This window comes from Cynocephalus volans, chromosome 10 (assembly GCF_027409185.1).
Source record: "Cynocephalus volans isolate mCynVol1 chromosome 10, mCynVol1.pri, whole genome shotgun sequence".
Classification (NCBI taxonomy): Eukaryota; Metazoa; Chordata; class Mammalia; order Dermoptera; family Cynocephalidae; genus Cynocephalus; species Cynocephalus volans.
This window is the reverse complement of record NC_084469.1, coordinates 17,279,773-17,295,156: the sequence shown is the minus strand read 5'-3', so window position 1 is coordinate 17,295,156 and position 15,384 is coordinate 17,279,773. Positions and strand designations below refer to the sequence as shown.

At 36.2% G+C, this 15,384-nt stretch overlaps 1 protein-coding gene across 2 annotated transcripts; it reads left to right on the top strand.

The window, feature by feature from the left end:
- Positions 1-867: 867 nt before the first annotated feature.
- RNFT1 (ring finger protein, transmembrane 1) lies at positions 868-12,745 on the top strand. Of its 2 annotated transcripts, none has more exons than XM_063109068.1 (9): positions 868-1,281; positions 2,607-3,061; positions 3,266-3,342; positions 4,605-4,705; positions 6,045-6,198; positions 7,014-7,172; positions 8,238-8,303; positions 11,097-11,198; positions 11,867-12,745. In XM_063109068.1, exons 2-9 carry the CDS (start codon positions 2,662-2,664, stop codon positions 11,999-12,001), a joined length of 1,194 nt encoding a protein of 397 aa, XP_062965138.1. In that variant the 5' UTR covers positions 868-1,281; positions 2,607-2,661; the 3' UTR covers positions 12,002-12,745. The 2 variants fall into 2 exon arrangements, with proteins under 2 accessions (XP_062965138.1, XP_062965139.1); XM_063109069.1 differs by lacking the exon at positions 868-1,281 and adding an exon at positions 1,332-1,414.
- Positions 12,746-15,384: the final 2,639 nt, after the last annotated feature.

Below are 15,384 nucleotides of genomic sequence, written 5' to 3'. Positions count from 1 at the left end.
GGGAGAAAATCAAGTGCAAACAATTTTACAGTTAAAGAGTCTCAAAAATCGCATGCCAGCAAACTAACTTGAGCAAGGTAGTTGTTAAAGGTTTTAAATCAGGAAGTGGATAAAAACAAAATGTCACTTTTTCACTAGACATTCATCTGATAACGTATGTACAGGTATGCAAATTTAGGCTGGCCGGTTAGCACAGTTGGTTAGAGCCCCGTGTGATGACACCAAGGCTGAGGGTTCGGATCCCTTGCCGGCCAGTCGCCAAAAAAAGTTAAGTCTAGTGAGGAAAGACGGAACCCCCCGCCCAGGTAAATTCAGTCCTCATAGCGTGGAATACTTAGTTTCATGAACTATAGAAAGGATGTTTGTTACTTAACATCAATGTCTACAAATACAAGATTAAAAACAACATGTAGGAAGAAGCTTGAGGTTCAGAATTGAAAGGCTATTATTAGCGCTTGTGAGGGACCTGCATTGAATACATAAAGGCGGATTTTTTAAAAAAAACATTTTTTCCCTTAACTTTTAAGTTTTCGAAGTTTTCCATTAACAGCACGATTGCGAGGACAGGAGAGCTCCCTATACCGCACACAAGACGGTGTTTTTCAAATCCTACTTCCACTTCCACCCCCACGCAAACGCTCCCGTACTTTGCTTCTGAGCTCAGATTCGGGCGGGGGCTCGTTCACGCAGCGCAACTTCGGGATTGTAACGAAGACCCGATTCTGGGAAAACTTCCCCGCCCAGCCACGAGTGGGTCAAGCGTTAAGCTCGCGCCACCCGACCCCGGAAGCCCTAGCGCTCGCGCTCTCGCTCCGCCCAGCCCCGCCAACGTGGCTCCTCAGCTCCGGTACCGAGAGACGAGCAGCCTCGGGAGGGGAGGACCCGGCCGGGACGGCCCCCAGCTCCAGGACCCGCCTCCGACGGCAAGTTCCCGGAGCCTAAACATTGTTAACCTCAAAACGGCCAGGATCTCCGGGGCGTGTGGTGGACGGCACACACACGGGCAACTCGGAACGGGGACGTTTCGTGCAGTGCACACGCCCGCAGTCGGCTCCTCCCCGCAGCCAACAGCCCCACCCTCCGCGAGCTCCGGCCGCGCGCACGCCCGTCTCGGCACCGCGCGGCGCGGGGGCGGGGCGCGCTCGTGAGGACATCCGGGGAGCGCGCGCGTCGCCGCCGGGGGGCTTGACGATGATGTCTCTGGCTGAAGGGTTCGAGGCAGCGTGTGCCGCTGTTTCCGCTGTCTCTGCCGAGGCCTCCGTCCGCTCCTGGTCATGAGAGGTCAGGCCTGGGGGAAGCGCGCGGAGGCGGCGGCGGCGGCGAGGGGCCGCGGCGGAGGGGCTCCGGGGAAAATAACTGAGGCACTCGAGGCGCGGACGGGGGTGGAGAACTCTGTCCTCGGGGATCCGGAAGAGTTATGTTTACTTTTTTTCCGTTTTTCTCCTTTTCCTTGTCTGTGCATTAAGGATAGTGGGGCACTTCTGTTTCTATTTATAGAAAAGACACCGAAACTGCCCAGTGTAACGTCACCCTTCACAGGATTGAGGAATTAGCAGCCGTGGCGTCGGAGCCTGGGCGAAAGCCTTTAGAGAAAAGCACCAAAACCCAAACCGCCACACAGTGACTGCAACAGCATTCCAACCTAGGAGCGAAATAGGATGACATAAAACATGCCCTGACGTTAACTCTAGCTTCCTCCTAGAGAACCGGCAAAAAGCACGGCGCTGGCTCGGGATCGTCAGCTGGGATTCCGACTGGGGCACCTTCCTCGTCCTGTGAAGTCCTAAGATCTTTCCCTGCCAGTGTTCTCTTTTCCGACCCTACTGCTTACCCTCTTTTCCTCCCTGCAACACACACACACACACACACAACTACAGGTGCATTTTTATTGGGCAGACTGTGTAACTATCCTTATTCAGACTAAAGAGTCATCCAGCAATTACATGGTGACTCCCCAAAGTATCCCTATTTTAAAGATATTTAGATAACATTCTTTTGGGAAGAGAGGTAATAAGCTTGGTAGCACCATTAATTACTGGATACCTTGTGAGCTTCGGGAAAGCTGTTTCAGCATAAGACGAAATTTGTAGGTCACCTAAATGAAATGTTTATTAGTTATCTATGATGATATTTAATAAGGTATTAAGATTGTTTTTTTTCTTCCTAGTATTTCCAAGCATTAAAAAATACTGACTCACTCTTCCTTATGAAACTTCTTTGATGTAGACTCTACATCAGAGATGAAGCTGCTCCAGTTGGACAGAGTAAAGGTCAAGGATTCAGTATGAGTACTAGTGCTCATTAACGTCTGCTGGGCACCCACACTTCGTGACTGTTTTGCTGATGCCCTCTGCCATTGGACAGTTGGAGGCATCTGAAACTCAACTTTTTTCCCATAACGAAATGTTCCCTAAAAGTTCATTTGTACAGGGCCCAAGAGCCTTGGCATTAAGGGAAGAGGAAGGGGCCTAGTAATAAATGATAATCTGAAAATTCATCTGCTGATTTTCAGCCACTCCCTAGTGAATAAAGGATACATAGTGAGCAGTACATTGCTGGTATTTAACTGTTCGCTTAGAATATTTTCTGCTGTTTGATTTTTTTAGGAGACAGAGCCCTAAAGCAAAGAAATCTGGATCAGAGAAAAAGTATTCAAGGGCCATGCAAGCCAACTGTAGCCAACTGCGCAGTCCTCCAGGAACTACAGGCAGTGATGATGCCTCAGCCTCCCAGTGTGTTCATTCAAGATTGATAGAAGGTTCTCGTCTTCATTCTGGAGATGTTCATATCCAGATAAACAACATACCTAAAGAGTGTGCTGAAAATCCAAGCTCCAGAAATATACGGTCAGGTGTCCATAGCTGTACCCATGGATGCATACACAGTCGCTCACGGAGTGACTCCCACAGTGAAGCAAGGCAGCCTGATGATACTGCCACGGAGTCTGGAGAACATGGTGGTAGCTCCTTCTCAGAATTCCGCTATCTCTTCAAGTGGTTGCAAAAAAGTCTTCCATATATTTTGATTCTGGGTGTCAAACTTGTTATGCAGCATATAACAGGTAGGGCATATAATAAAACATTGACTTCTTTAACTGCTAAATTCAGTTAATGTTATTTCTTTATTGGTAACCTACTTATGCATTTCAGTTACTTATTTTCTGTTAACTTTTAAATTGTTTCCTTTTAATTCATGTCATTATTAACTTATGTAGTCCTTTGATTTTTTTTTTTCTTTCAATTAACTGGGACTTATTTTCTAACAGGAATTTCTCTTGGAATTGGGCTGCTAACAACTTTTATGTATGCAAACAAAAGCATTGTAAATCAGGTTTTTCTAAGAGTAAGTATAACAAGTAACTAAAAAAATTAAGTTTCTCTCTGCAGAATTTTAGAGAAATAATTTTGAGAGAAATAGGAAATAACCTCTGAGAGAAATAGGAAATAACAGGATATATTATAATGTCTGTGATATATTAAATTTATCTAAATGACCTGGAATAAATTATCTGTCCTAATGCCAATTGCCTCACTTTATTTTCTTTGTATGTTTAGTTCCTGATAAAGTAGACAGGATTTAAAGTTTAGAACACACTATTTGATCTGATTTGTCAAGTTCCTTTATGTTTTATGAGCTAATTTGACCATATTAAGTAATATAATCTCCATTAAAAACTTGAGTTGTGGCACTATATAATTTAAAATAACTAAATAAAATGTCATGGATCCCCATGCCAGGTAGCCACAGAACAAAAAAAGTATCACTCAATAAATGGATATTGAACTGTTTAGGGCTCTCTTATTTAAAGAAAATTAAACTCAAGGAGTTTTTTCATAGCATAAATTATAAGAGTCCTAGTCATATAAGTCATTGGGAAAAATAGTGTGAGTTTATAAAATTTCACCTTAATGCAACTTTACAGGGCTATATCTGTGAAATTTATAGTAGAACTAATCAAACTACAAAGATTTAATTCAGTTTAAAACTAATAAAAATCAAGCTAGTAATTGAAATTTGACTTTAAAAGTGAGATTAAAAATAAATTGCCTTATGGGCCGGCCCCGTGGCTCACTCAGGAGAGTGCGGTGCTGGTAGCGCCAAGGCTGCGGGTTTGGATCCTATATAGGGATGGCCGGTAGTGAGTGTGGTGCAGACAACACCGTGCCGAGGGTTGCAATCCCCTTACTGGTCAGAATAAATAAATAAATAAATTGCCTTATTGAATTATCTGAGAATTTAAAAAATTATGCATATAAACCTTGATTAACATATGCATTTTTGATATTCTGTGTGCAGAGGTAAAGTTTGCTCTAGGTGGGTCCTTTATGTCAACTTGTAGAATATTTGGCTTTGAAACATAGGTATTGTTTTTCATACAGTGAAGAAACTTGTATTTTTAAATTTTGTTTAAACATGGTTTGTTTTATTCACTAAAGATATATGAAACAGAGTGACTGTGATTATGATTTAACAGGTATTCTGTATTTCTAGTAAGATTAGTCTAGAAAAATGTTCTAAGTTAATTAGTCGTTAAGACAGTTCAATGATATTTAAAATTCTTGCATAATTCAAAGTAACAAATTATAAAATTGTTTATTTTTCAGGAAAGGTCCTCAAAGATTCAGTGTGTGTGGTTACTGGTATTCTTAACAGGATCTTCTGTTCTTTTATATTACACCTTTCATTCTCAGTCACTTTATTACAGGTAATTACTGGTCCAAGTACACAATCACTTTTTTTTTTATGAATTCATGTATCCATAGCACTTTGCATATATCTTACTTGCACATTATAATTACTTTATTACAGTTCAATTTTTACCTGTCTCCTTTTAAGTTTTAAGTGACTTATTCAGATTTGTATTGACAGTGGTTTGGCACATAGCAGGTGCTCAATAAATTTTAAATTTTTTTGGTACCTAAGTTTTTGTTTATATAATCAATATTTGTTAGTATTATAAGGTTGTTATTGTTGGTCTTTTTTTATTTCTAGAAGTAAGGAGATGACTCACTAAAGGACAGTAGTTGATAAGTTTCCATGTCAGATGGGAGTGTTCCTAATTTTCAGCTTTTATCAGATAATTAATTAGAAGTCCTGGTTTCAATGGAGTTGGAGATATGGATAAATCTGGGATATAGTTTGGAGGTGGAGCCAGTATCACTCAGTTGAACTGGATTGGGTAGGTGGGTGAGAAAAAACAAGAATGACTTTTGGGTTTTTAGTGTGAGCAACTGGCTGAATAGTGGTGCCATTTTATTGGGCTGGGAAAGACTGGGGAAGAAAGTTTTGAGGTTTTTTAGGGGAAAATCAGTAATTTTGTTCTGAACATGTTAAGTTTGAGAGGCCAAGAAAAATTAAGGAAGTTTTTCTAGAACTAGAACATGAGATCAGGGTAGAGGTTAGGGCTATTAATTTTGGTGTTATCAGCATATAGCTGATATTTAAAAACCACAGGACTGGGCAAAACTAACCAGGGAAAGAATGTAGATAGAGAAGAGGATCCAGTACTACACATGACCACAATTAGAGGAGAAGCAGCAAAGGAAACTATGAAGAAACCATCAGTGACATAGGAGCACAACTAGAAGAATGTGGTGTTATAAGTCTAAAATAATTCAGGGAGGGAAGATAGAAAAAAAGAAATGATCTTTCAATTTAGCAATACAGAGGGAGTTGGTGATCTTGACAAAAGCAATTCAGTGGGAAGGAGGAGATGGAATCCTGATTGGAGTTGGTTGAGGAGAGAATAGCAGATGTCTGGTATTAATGAATTTTTTAGTTTACAGGCTAGAAAGGTGACAACTATGAAAAGTTAAGAAGACTTTATTCTATAAAAGGAAGGTTTGAACTTCAAACATTTAAAACATCTTAAAATAAGCAAAATGATCTTCCATTCCATTTATGTGAACAATGACATTATCTTCCAAACTCATATTTTTTACATATCAAATTAAAGTATATTAAAGTAAAAAATTATATATCAAATTGAGATTCTTATCAATACTTTTATATGTTGCCCTGGTAAATTATTTTTCTCTTGTTAGCTTGGTTTTTTTAAACCCTACATTGGACCATTTGAGCTTCTGGGAAGTACTTTGGATTGTTGGAATTACAGATTTCATTCTGAAATTCCTCTTCATGGACTTAAAATGCCTTATTCTATTGGTGCCTTCTTTCATCATGCCTTTTAAATCCAAGGTAAGAAACTAATTTATGTTTTATAGAATGATGTTAGCAAATCACATTAATCCTACTTAGTCTGCGTTTAAATGACTCCTTTTGTGATTTTCCGGTTTGCTAAATAACCTAATTTTAATTATATAATCTCAGCCTGGCAACCATTTGTTCAAGGACTTGAACTTAAATATTTATCTATTTGGATAAAATCAGAATTATATTTGCTTCAGAATAATAAAAAATCAGTCCTCCACCTCATATATGGGAAAGTATTACTGATGGGGACACGTTTTGAGAAGTGCATGATTAGGTGATTTCATTAATGTTGTGTGAATATTAATCATAGAGTGTACTTACACAGACCTCGATGGGTTAACCTACTACACACATACATGTATGATAGCCATAACAGTCTTATGGGACCGCAGTCATATATGCAGTCCGTTGTTGACGGAAAGTCGTTATGCAGTGCATGACTGTATTTAGATTTGTATTTCTGTTCTCCAGGGCACTGTCAATTGATAATTGGCTATACACAATTATTCAGTGGCTTCCCATACTCGATAAAAACTTTAAATTTTTGTAAACAGCAAAAACATATAAGTTTTACTTGTAGTATATACATAGAACATTTTCGCTATGCTATTTAGAAATTCTTTGAAAGCAAACCACCCAGTGACTAATGAGAACCAGGCTGAGGTTGTCAGTCATAATCTTAATCATTATTAAGTTATTCTATTATTATATACTTATAATGCATCTCAATGCAATATTAAGTATTTGTGCTATTTAAGTAGCTTGGGTAGCTCTATTGTTTATTTTTCCTTCCTTTTTAGGGTTACTGGTACATGCTTTTAGAAGAATTGTGTCAGTATTACCGAACTTTTGTTCCCATACCAGTTTGGTTTCGTTACCTTATAAGCTATGGAGAATTTGGTAATGTAATTAGATGGAGTCTTGGGATATTGCTGGCTTTACTCTACCTCATACTAAAAGTAGGTGACATTATAAATCTTGTTATTGCTCGGTGATTCAGATGATTTACTGATTTTACACTCTACTACTTTTCTCTTTAAATGTTTTATAGTTTATATCAGTTTGCAGTAATGGCAAGTTCTATATTTAGAAATGGAACTATCTATCTTAATCCAGTGGTTCTGTTTTTTGGGGGGCAGGGAGAATGGACCCCCACATAGCATAGATTATCTAAGGGAGGGAAACAAGTGGAATAGAACATACCCATCCTCAAAAGTAACATTTGTCATACACATAATTCTCAAACTAGTGGAGCATCTTGTCCTGTTCCATGTGTGCTACCCTCAACTTAATAATCATTTTATAAAACTTTACAATCTAAATGTTAAAAACATGTGAACCAGATAAAATTTCTCTTTGAAATAGTTTATATTTTTCTAGATCAAATTGTAACTCTAGGTATTTAAATGTACTTCACCTTGGTTAAGAGTTGGCTCAAATCTATAAATTGACTAAAATATTCAGTAGACTTTAAATATATTTAGAATGATATTAGATGTGATAGTAAGCATTAGCTTAATATGAGAACTTGACATTAAAGGATTTCAGCTGGGGCTGGCCGGTTAGCTCAGTTGGTTAGAACAGTCTTGTAACACCATGATGAAGGGTTTGGATCCCCTTACCGGCCAGCTGAAAAAAACAAAACAAACCACCACCAAAAGAAAAAAAGAAAAGAAAGAAAAGAAACCACAAAGCTCTAGTAAAATAAAAAAATGATAGTTTAAATAAAAAAATAAAAAAATAAAAAAAAAAATGGGGCCGAGCCCGTGGCGCACTCGGTAGAGTGCTGCGCTGGGAGCGCGGCAACACTCCCGCCGCGGGTTCGGATCCTATATAGGAATGACCGGTGCACTCACTGGCTGAGTGCCGGTCACGAAAAAATGACAAAAATAAAAAAAAAAAAGAAAAGAAAACCTTTATTAAAAAAAAAAAAAAAAACCATAAAGGATTTCAGCTTTGATCTTTGGGTTTAGCAGATAGGGCTCTTCAAATTAATAATTTATCTCATTCATTTCATCTTTCAGCTTTTGGACTTTTTTGGACATCTGAGAACTTTCAGACGGGTTTTGCGGATATTTTTTACACGACCAGTAAGTCTTTTTATCAGTTAAAGAAAAACACTTTTATCTTTCTTCATTACAGAAATTTTTTTGTTTAGCAGTTTTACAAGTATGGATTTTATGAGATGATCTTTTTCTTTTACTTTGAGATTATTTTCTAGTACTTTGGCACTTAGGGATATGATTTAGGAGTTTTATTTCTATGATCAGTTTCTTGAATTGCTTGTTGACAAATACCTGCTAATTGCAGTGCTTATGTATTTGAGAGTGTCTTTTCTCAAAATCACTTGACATTTTTTAAGGGTTTAGAAACACTTCCTTAAAAATTTTGTCATGAACTTTTGGGTCTCCTCCTTTTTAAATCCACAAATGGTGGCGTTGTGTATTTCTGTTAACTCATTTAGCTTCTATGAAAATGCTTCCACTATAATTTGTGTACATTAAGAAAGCTCACTATCAAAACTCATGTCCCCTGTGGTTCTCTCACTGGAGGAAATTTCCCCAGTACTAAATTCTGTGTGTTCAAATAAGCTCACAACATGAAATTTAACAATTGAGACTCCAGTGCCATTTATAAACTTGATTACTATGTGAACCCATTGATGTTACAAATTGCAGAGCAGGGATGTCATAAAGAAGGTTAATTTACTATTAGTAGCCTCAGTGGTTCTCGGTACCTACATCAGGGTTTGATCCTCAGCTTTGCAGTCCATTAGATCCTTAAACGATTATTTGGTCAGGACTGAGGGGACTGACTTACAAGAAAGCCAACCTAATAATGTAGTTAAAAATAAGAAAGGTTAGCTGGTCCAGGTGCGGTGGTGTTTACAAGTAATTGATCACAACCAGTTACAGATTTCTTTGTTCCTTCTCCACTCCCAGTCCTTCATTTGACTAACCTTGAAAAAAATAAAAAATAGGGCCAGCTGGTTAGCTGAGTTGGTTACAGTGAGGTATTGATAACATCAAGGTCCAGGTTCCCATACTATTACTGGCCAGCTGCCAAAGACTAAAAATAAATAAGAATGAAAATAAAAAAGGTTTATGTCTACAAAGTGGACCAGACTAACTGGCCAGGATACCTTTTCCCTTAGAGTTAGCAACGTAGAAACAAGTTTTGCTACATCCAATGCAGATTTCTCTTTTCTTTAGACAAGACAATAAAATTCAGAGTTCAGCTTTGTCAGAGTTAATTCAGTTGATGATTATGTGAACATCAGCCATGTTACTATAATTAATCTAACAAGATTTGTGTTGAAATACCCTTAAAAAAGTACCCTGATTATTTTCTCTGTGAGACAAATGAAGTATAAAGAATATCAGTCATCAACACTGATTTATTCCTGAGTCTTCTGAGATGTCCTGAACATGTATATACCTTTAACTTTACCAGGGAGATGGCAATCACCATCAGGATAAGTCTTCACTTGGTGGCAGTCTCCAAAATGCCAGACAAGAGAGATGTTTTAAAAGCTTGTCAGCATAAGTATCTGCAGTGTACTCTGCTAAATGACACTGGCACCAAGATAATCTAACAGTATCCTAATTTGTTTCTGGAATTTTTAGTATCACCAGCCTCAAAAAAACCCCTCAATTTTTAATATTGTTATCCTTTGAATTTTAGTTTGATTTTGTTAGCCCTAGACATTTAGTACAAGAACTTTAGATCATAACTTCAGATACATCGAGGCAAGTCATGCTTTACCCTCATCACCATGACTGAACTTGTTTCTTAAGCCACCTTCTTCCTATCATTTCTACAGAAAGCTGATCTCATTTGTAACATTTTGATTCTTCCAAATTTCACTGAAGATTCTTAACTGTCATTCTGGTTAATGACTAAGTTCTGCTAAATTTGGTGAGGAAGTGAAAAGCTTTTTAAAAAAATTTTTTTTTAAGGACATTAAAAGGAAATTCGAAGAATTGCATTATTGTTCAATTTGTTTTGTTTTGGCAGCTGGCTGGTATAAGGATCAAACCCTGGACCTTTGTGTTATCAGCACCACACTCTGACCAATTAAGCTAACTAGCCAGCCCCAGTTAGTTAGTTCTGAAGGCATTCTACCCAGGTGACATTTTGCAGATACAGTTCCTTTGTAAAATTTTATCATTCTTCCCTAGTACTAAATGCTCTGACTTTTGTGATAATAAGGGATAGTAATTAAAATTATTTTTAGATTTAGTGGCAGGACTCTTTTCAGTGGCCCCCAAACCTTCATTTTGAACTTAACCTGTAGGCTTTTCAAAAAAAAAATACAGATTTCTGGGTCACATCCAATATATCTGGGCCTACTCAATCTGTGGAACACAGAAATCTATTTTTATTATTTATTTTCGGCAGCTAGCTGGTACAGGGATCTGAACCCTTGACCTTGGTGTTACCAACATTGTGTTCTAACCAACTGAACTAACTGGCCAGCCAAGCTCTGAATTGACTTCATGAACCACTACCATAGGTAATAAGAGGGGTTAATTTGGCAGTCCTAGGTCATATAATACATGAATATAGATTTTATAATAGTTACATTTCAGATTGCTTAGTCTCTTAAGCCAGTTTTGTTGAATTTGAAGCAATGTCATCATTTGGGAATCCAGTGGACCTAACTTATCTTGCAAGATCCTATTATGTATTATTTAATGATTTTACCTTGGTGCAGTCAAGATGTGGTTCTACATATGTGGTTGAGCTTTGAATTGTTTGTATCCTTTGGAAAAGTTTTGAAATGCCTGGTTCCAGGGAGATTTGAGAAGTACAGCCTCACCTATGTATTTGAGGAACAGGGAAGAGAAGTTTGTAGATGAACAGAGCTATTATCTTTGTAGAGTTATGGAGTGGCTGCCAGCAAGAGACAGTGTTCAGATGTGGATGATATTTGTTCAGTATGTCAAGCTGAATTTCAGAAGCCAATTCTTCTCATCTGTCAGGTAATTATATATTTTTAAGCAACCTAAACACTTCTCTGTGACTTGCAAAAGTTACATTTATGTTTATTATAAGGCAAAAGAATCTACAGTGTTTAGTAGAAGGAAGCATTCAGGGTATATACTAGTAATTTATTTGTGATTAGGTGTTTGGTAGATTGGCTAATTCTTGTCCCTTATGTTCTGATAATTTTTATGCAGAGGAGTGTATGCAGGGGGAAAAATAATCAACTGGCAGACTGAATACCAAAGTGATTGGAAAACAGGCTATTTTTATAATTGGATACTAGTCTTTTAGAACAATACCAATATTTGTTATTGGATCGTGCAAGGCCCTTTCCTATATTTTATAGCAGTTACTGGTAACTCAGACTTTATTAAGCTATTAAGTCATTATATTTAATCTTAAAGGTATCACGTAGGGGATAGGATGTATTTTGTTAAAAATGGTTAAATGGATAATACAGTTACAAGAACACTATTGGTTCTACCACTAACACTACTCTTTGTTTTCTTAAATGTGTCATACTTTCTCCATTTTCTCATTTCGTAAAATGAGGGAAGTAGCGTTCTCCAAAATCCCTTTCAGCTCTAAGGAGTATGATTCTCTACAACGTGATGAATTTTAAATGTTTATCAAGTATAAAATCTAGTTCTTAATTACCTTACAGCATATATTTTGTGAAGAGTGCATCACCTTATGGTTTAACAGAGAGAAAACATGTCCGCTTTGCAGAACTGTGATTTCAGACCATATAAACAAATGGAAAGATGGAGCCACTTCATCACACCTTCAAATATATTAAGTTGTATGAACTATTAAGGCCACAAAACACTAGTTTCATTTGGTTACCATGGCTATTGATAAAGGCATTACAGTGGATTTTCAGGGCTTGAAGAAAAATGTTTCCAAATGGTTTTAGAATATAAGAAGACTGAAGTGTGGAGTCCAGTTTAATCAAGATTAAGTGAAAGAACCTTGTGTTTTAAAATATATCTATTGTTCAACCTAATGCATATGCAACATTTTTCTGTCTTATTTGACAGGTAATTGCAGTGTTAAATGCAAATGTGTTTTACTGTTTGTTACCAAAGCAGCAATTGGAACTAGAACTAGTGGATTTAAAGAAACTCAGGTATTCTTTCCTGACATTGTTTTCAGAATAAAGAATATTTTTCATAATATTTTAAGAAACATATTATCTGAAAGTAGAATTTTCTTTAGCATTGACTTTTATAATTCCCATTCTAAAAATTCTTAAAATTTTCATAAAATTTGTATTCTTAAATGAAAGTTCAGAATTCTGTATTTTACCTGTAACTATCAGTTTTCTAAGTAAAGATTCATTTACTGAGGATGATATATTTTAATACTGTATTAGTCTCTGTAGTATAATTAGTAATCAGTGAGAATAAATGATTTAAATTCAATGTTTGTGGACCTCATACATGCTTCCTGCCATCAGCTTTAATGTTCATGATCTTGCTTTTTGTACAGTGCCATGGAATATCCTGCAGTAAATATTAAAATAATCCACATGGATTATAAACAGCTGGCTTCCTTGATGATTTGAACAGTATAACAAATAAGAGCAACTCCCTAAAAGCTTAGAAAAGAATTGCCCTGGTATCTGGTCTTCTCCATAAAAGTTTCGTAATCTTATGCTTGAATCACCATTAATTAATTGGGAGACAGCAGCCTTAGCTTTGCATATTGTGGTTTGTTTGTCTTTAGGTATTTGTGTAGCGTTTGGAAAAGAAAATATGAAGCACTTTATCTCTCTCCTTGATACTGCTAAGGAAGATTCTGAAATCTGTAACAGAAGTCAAGGGCTGCTATTGGTTATATCTAAGGTTTCTGCCCTTTTCTCTATTCCCATCAGTTTGTACACAAGGAAAAGACAGTGGGAAGAAGTCAGGAGTCAGAGGTAAAAACAAATTTATGATATTGATAAGACAATGGCTAAACCAGCAAATGGATTTATAAAGATAGTGACCAACCAGCTATAGGTGAAGTCACTTTCATGCCTCTATGGTCACCCAAATTGACAAAAAAAACATTAAGAAGCCTGTAACTTTCTTCTCCAACTAAATACTGCCAGGTTACAAGTACAACTATTTCTGTTCATACAGTTACAATATAACTGTATTATCTACTTTGAGAACCACTGCAAATATTTAAACACACTTACTTGGCCTTAAACCTTCCTGGCTTTGTGGTGAAGCTAATGGTTGTATTATTTACATATATAACAGGAGATGGGTAAAAGCAATTTGGGATTATAATTTAGCCAGATGACTTCTTGTTCAAAACAGAGGAATAGCTTTTTACTACTGTTACGTCAGCCCTATTACAATACCTATTTACCCTGTGGCTATTAAGCCAGCTTTGTTTCTTAACATGATTAAATAAAAAAGTCCATGGTAGACAGTGGTGGGTGTTTTTGGAATAGTTTACATGTGAATTGAAAAGGGGGAAAATATAATAGGAGAGCTATGCCATCCACTGACAATGCTGATGAACTGGAAACATTTCTCTATTTCTGTCCTTCACCTTTAACAAAGGGTAACATAGATTCAAAAACCCATTTATTCCGTGAATTCAGATCATGCCCTCTAAAAGACTGTTTTGCCAGCATTAGAAGATGCTACTATGTTTTATAAAAAGGTATAGTTTGAGAACTTCTGTAGAGAAATCACCTTGGCAAGTGTGATATAATTATCTAACAGGTAAACTGTGGTTTATATAAAATGCCCATCTTATACTAAATATATTGAGACATTAGTTAAATTTGTGCACTACATTATTTTGTGCATACACATCAAATTACAAAATGAAAGCTGACAAGTGTGGGTGAATAAATTGTTGACTGTTAGCACAAGAAAATCTTCCTATAGTTTTTACATGAAGCTAGCTTTCACATAACTTGTCATATGAGCTTTTTTTTTTTAAAGCAAACAATGCAAGACTGCTACTTGATGTAACTTGAAAATCAAAGGTGTAGCATCTGATATATAAAATCAATACTAAAACTTGTTATATATTTAAACAGCTTCAATTTCTCAGTAGAAAGATTTACAACTGTTACAAAAACATTTTATTAAATATGAGAACTTGAACATATCTGGTATGTTAATGAAAAGAAATTATTTAAGCCACTTGTACACCTGATATGGTATATACTAAGTTATTTCTTCCTATCTTAGGAAAACTAAAAAAGAAATCACTTCTATTTTATGTTCATTCAAATTTGCATTTAATTTCTATTTACATTCATTCAATCCGAAATCAAATATCTTAATACAGTAAACTAAATACATGATGAAAAGCAGGAAAAGGTATTACCCTCTTAGCACTCCTAATAAGGCAGCTGAAGAATTTACTCTGATAGATGCAAAGCCAACTTGGAATAAGAGAAACATAATAGTTTAAAGAGCAAACACAGACACAGATGAACCCATCTTTCAGATGTTACTCCAGATAGTCCACTGAGATAATACTTGTGCTGTAGTGTTAAGAATCACACACAAGAAGTACTGTATTAATCAGCAAAAGATCACAGGTCATGTGTGACAAATACTTCAAGATAGTTTGGTCCAGCTTACTAGCGTCTACTCCTATGAAAAAGGGAGATGTTTAGACATTGATTTTTTTATTTGAGAAATTAACCATTTTCAAAGTCTCAAAATCCATTCTTCATAAATTCAACATTTCTCATTGGAATAATCTTAGACCTTAGCCCTTGTAAGCTAGGAACCATATGACTAACTGAATATTCAATATAGGTACTATATTAAATATAAAATCCAAGGCTCAGTATATTAATACTAAGATGCATCTTGTTTATAATCATTTATTACCTATAGTAAAGAATGTTGAATTTATGGAGTATGATACATGTATCCTTCTCCCCTGCCCCTGAAATTACCTTCTGTCTCAAAAATAGTTTGGAAAAATCCTTCTTGAAGGATTGAAATTAGATAAGATCATAAAGGGGGGAAAAATCATGATTTTCCTAAAAATCTGTTTCAAGTTCAATAATACTTTACATTGTTAATCACAGCTGATTTATAAATCCCAGTTCTTCTGTAATGCTACAAACCTTATAAAATCAAATTAGTAAATTTCAGTTCAGTGATTATATTTTAATTAAAAAACAGCATGTATAAAATAAAAAAATATCCTGTA

Excerpts from the sequence above, each read along its gene's own strand:
- RNFT1 (XM_063109068.1), top strand. The coding sequence starts at position 2,662 with ATGCAAGCCAACTGTAGCCAACTGCGCAGTCCTCCAGGAACTACAGGC. Across the intron at positions 7,173-8,237 it reads TACTCTACCTCATACTAAAA|CTTTTGGACTTTTTTGGACA; the intron begins GTAGGTGACATT and ends TTCATCTTTCAG. Across the intron at positions 11,199-11,866 it reads CAATTCTTCTCATCTGTCAG|CATATATTTTGTGAAGAGTG; the intron begins GTAATTATATAT and ends ATTACCTTACAG.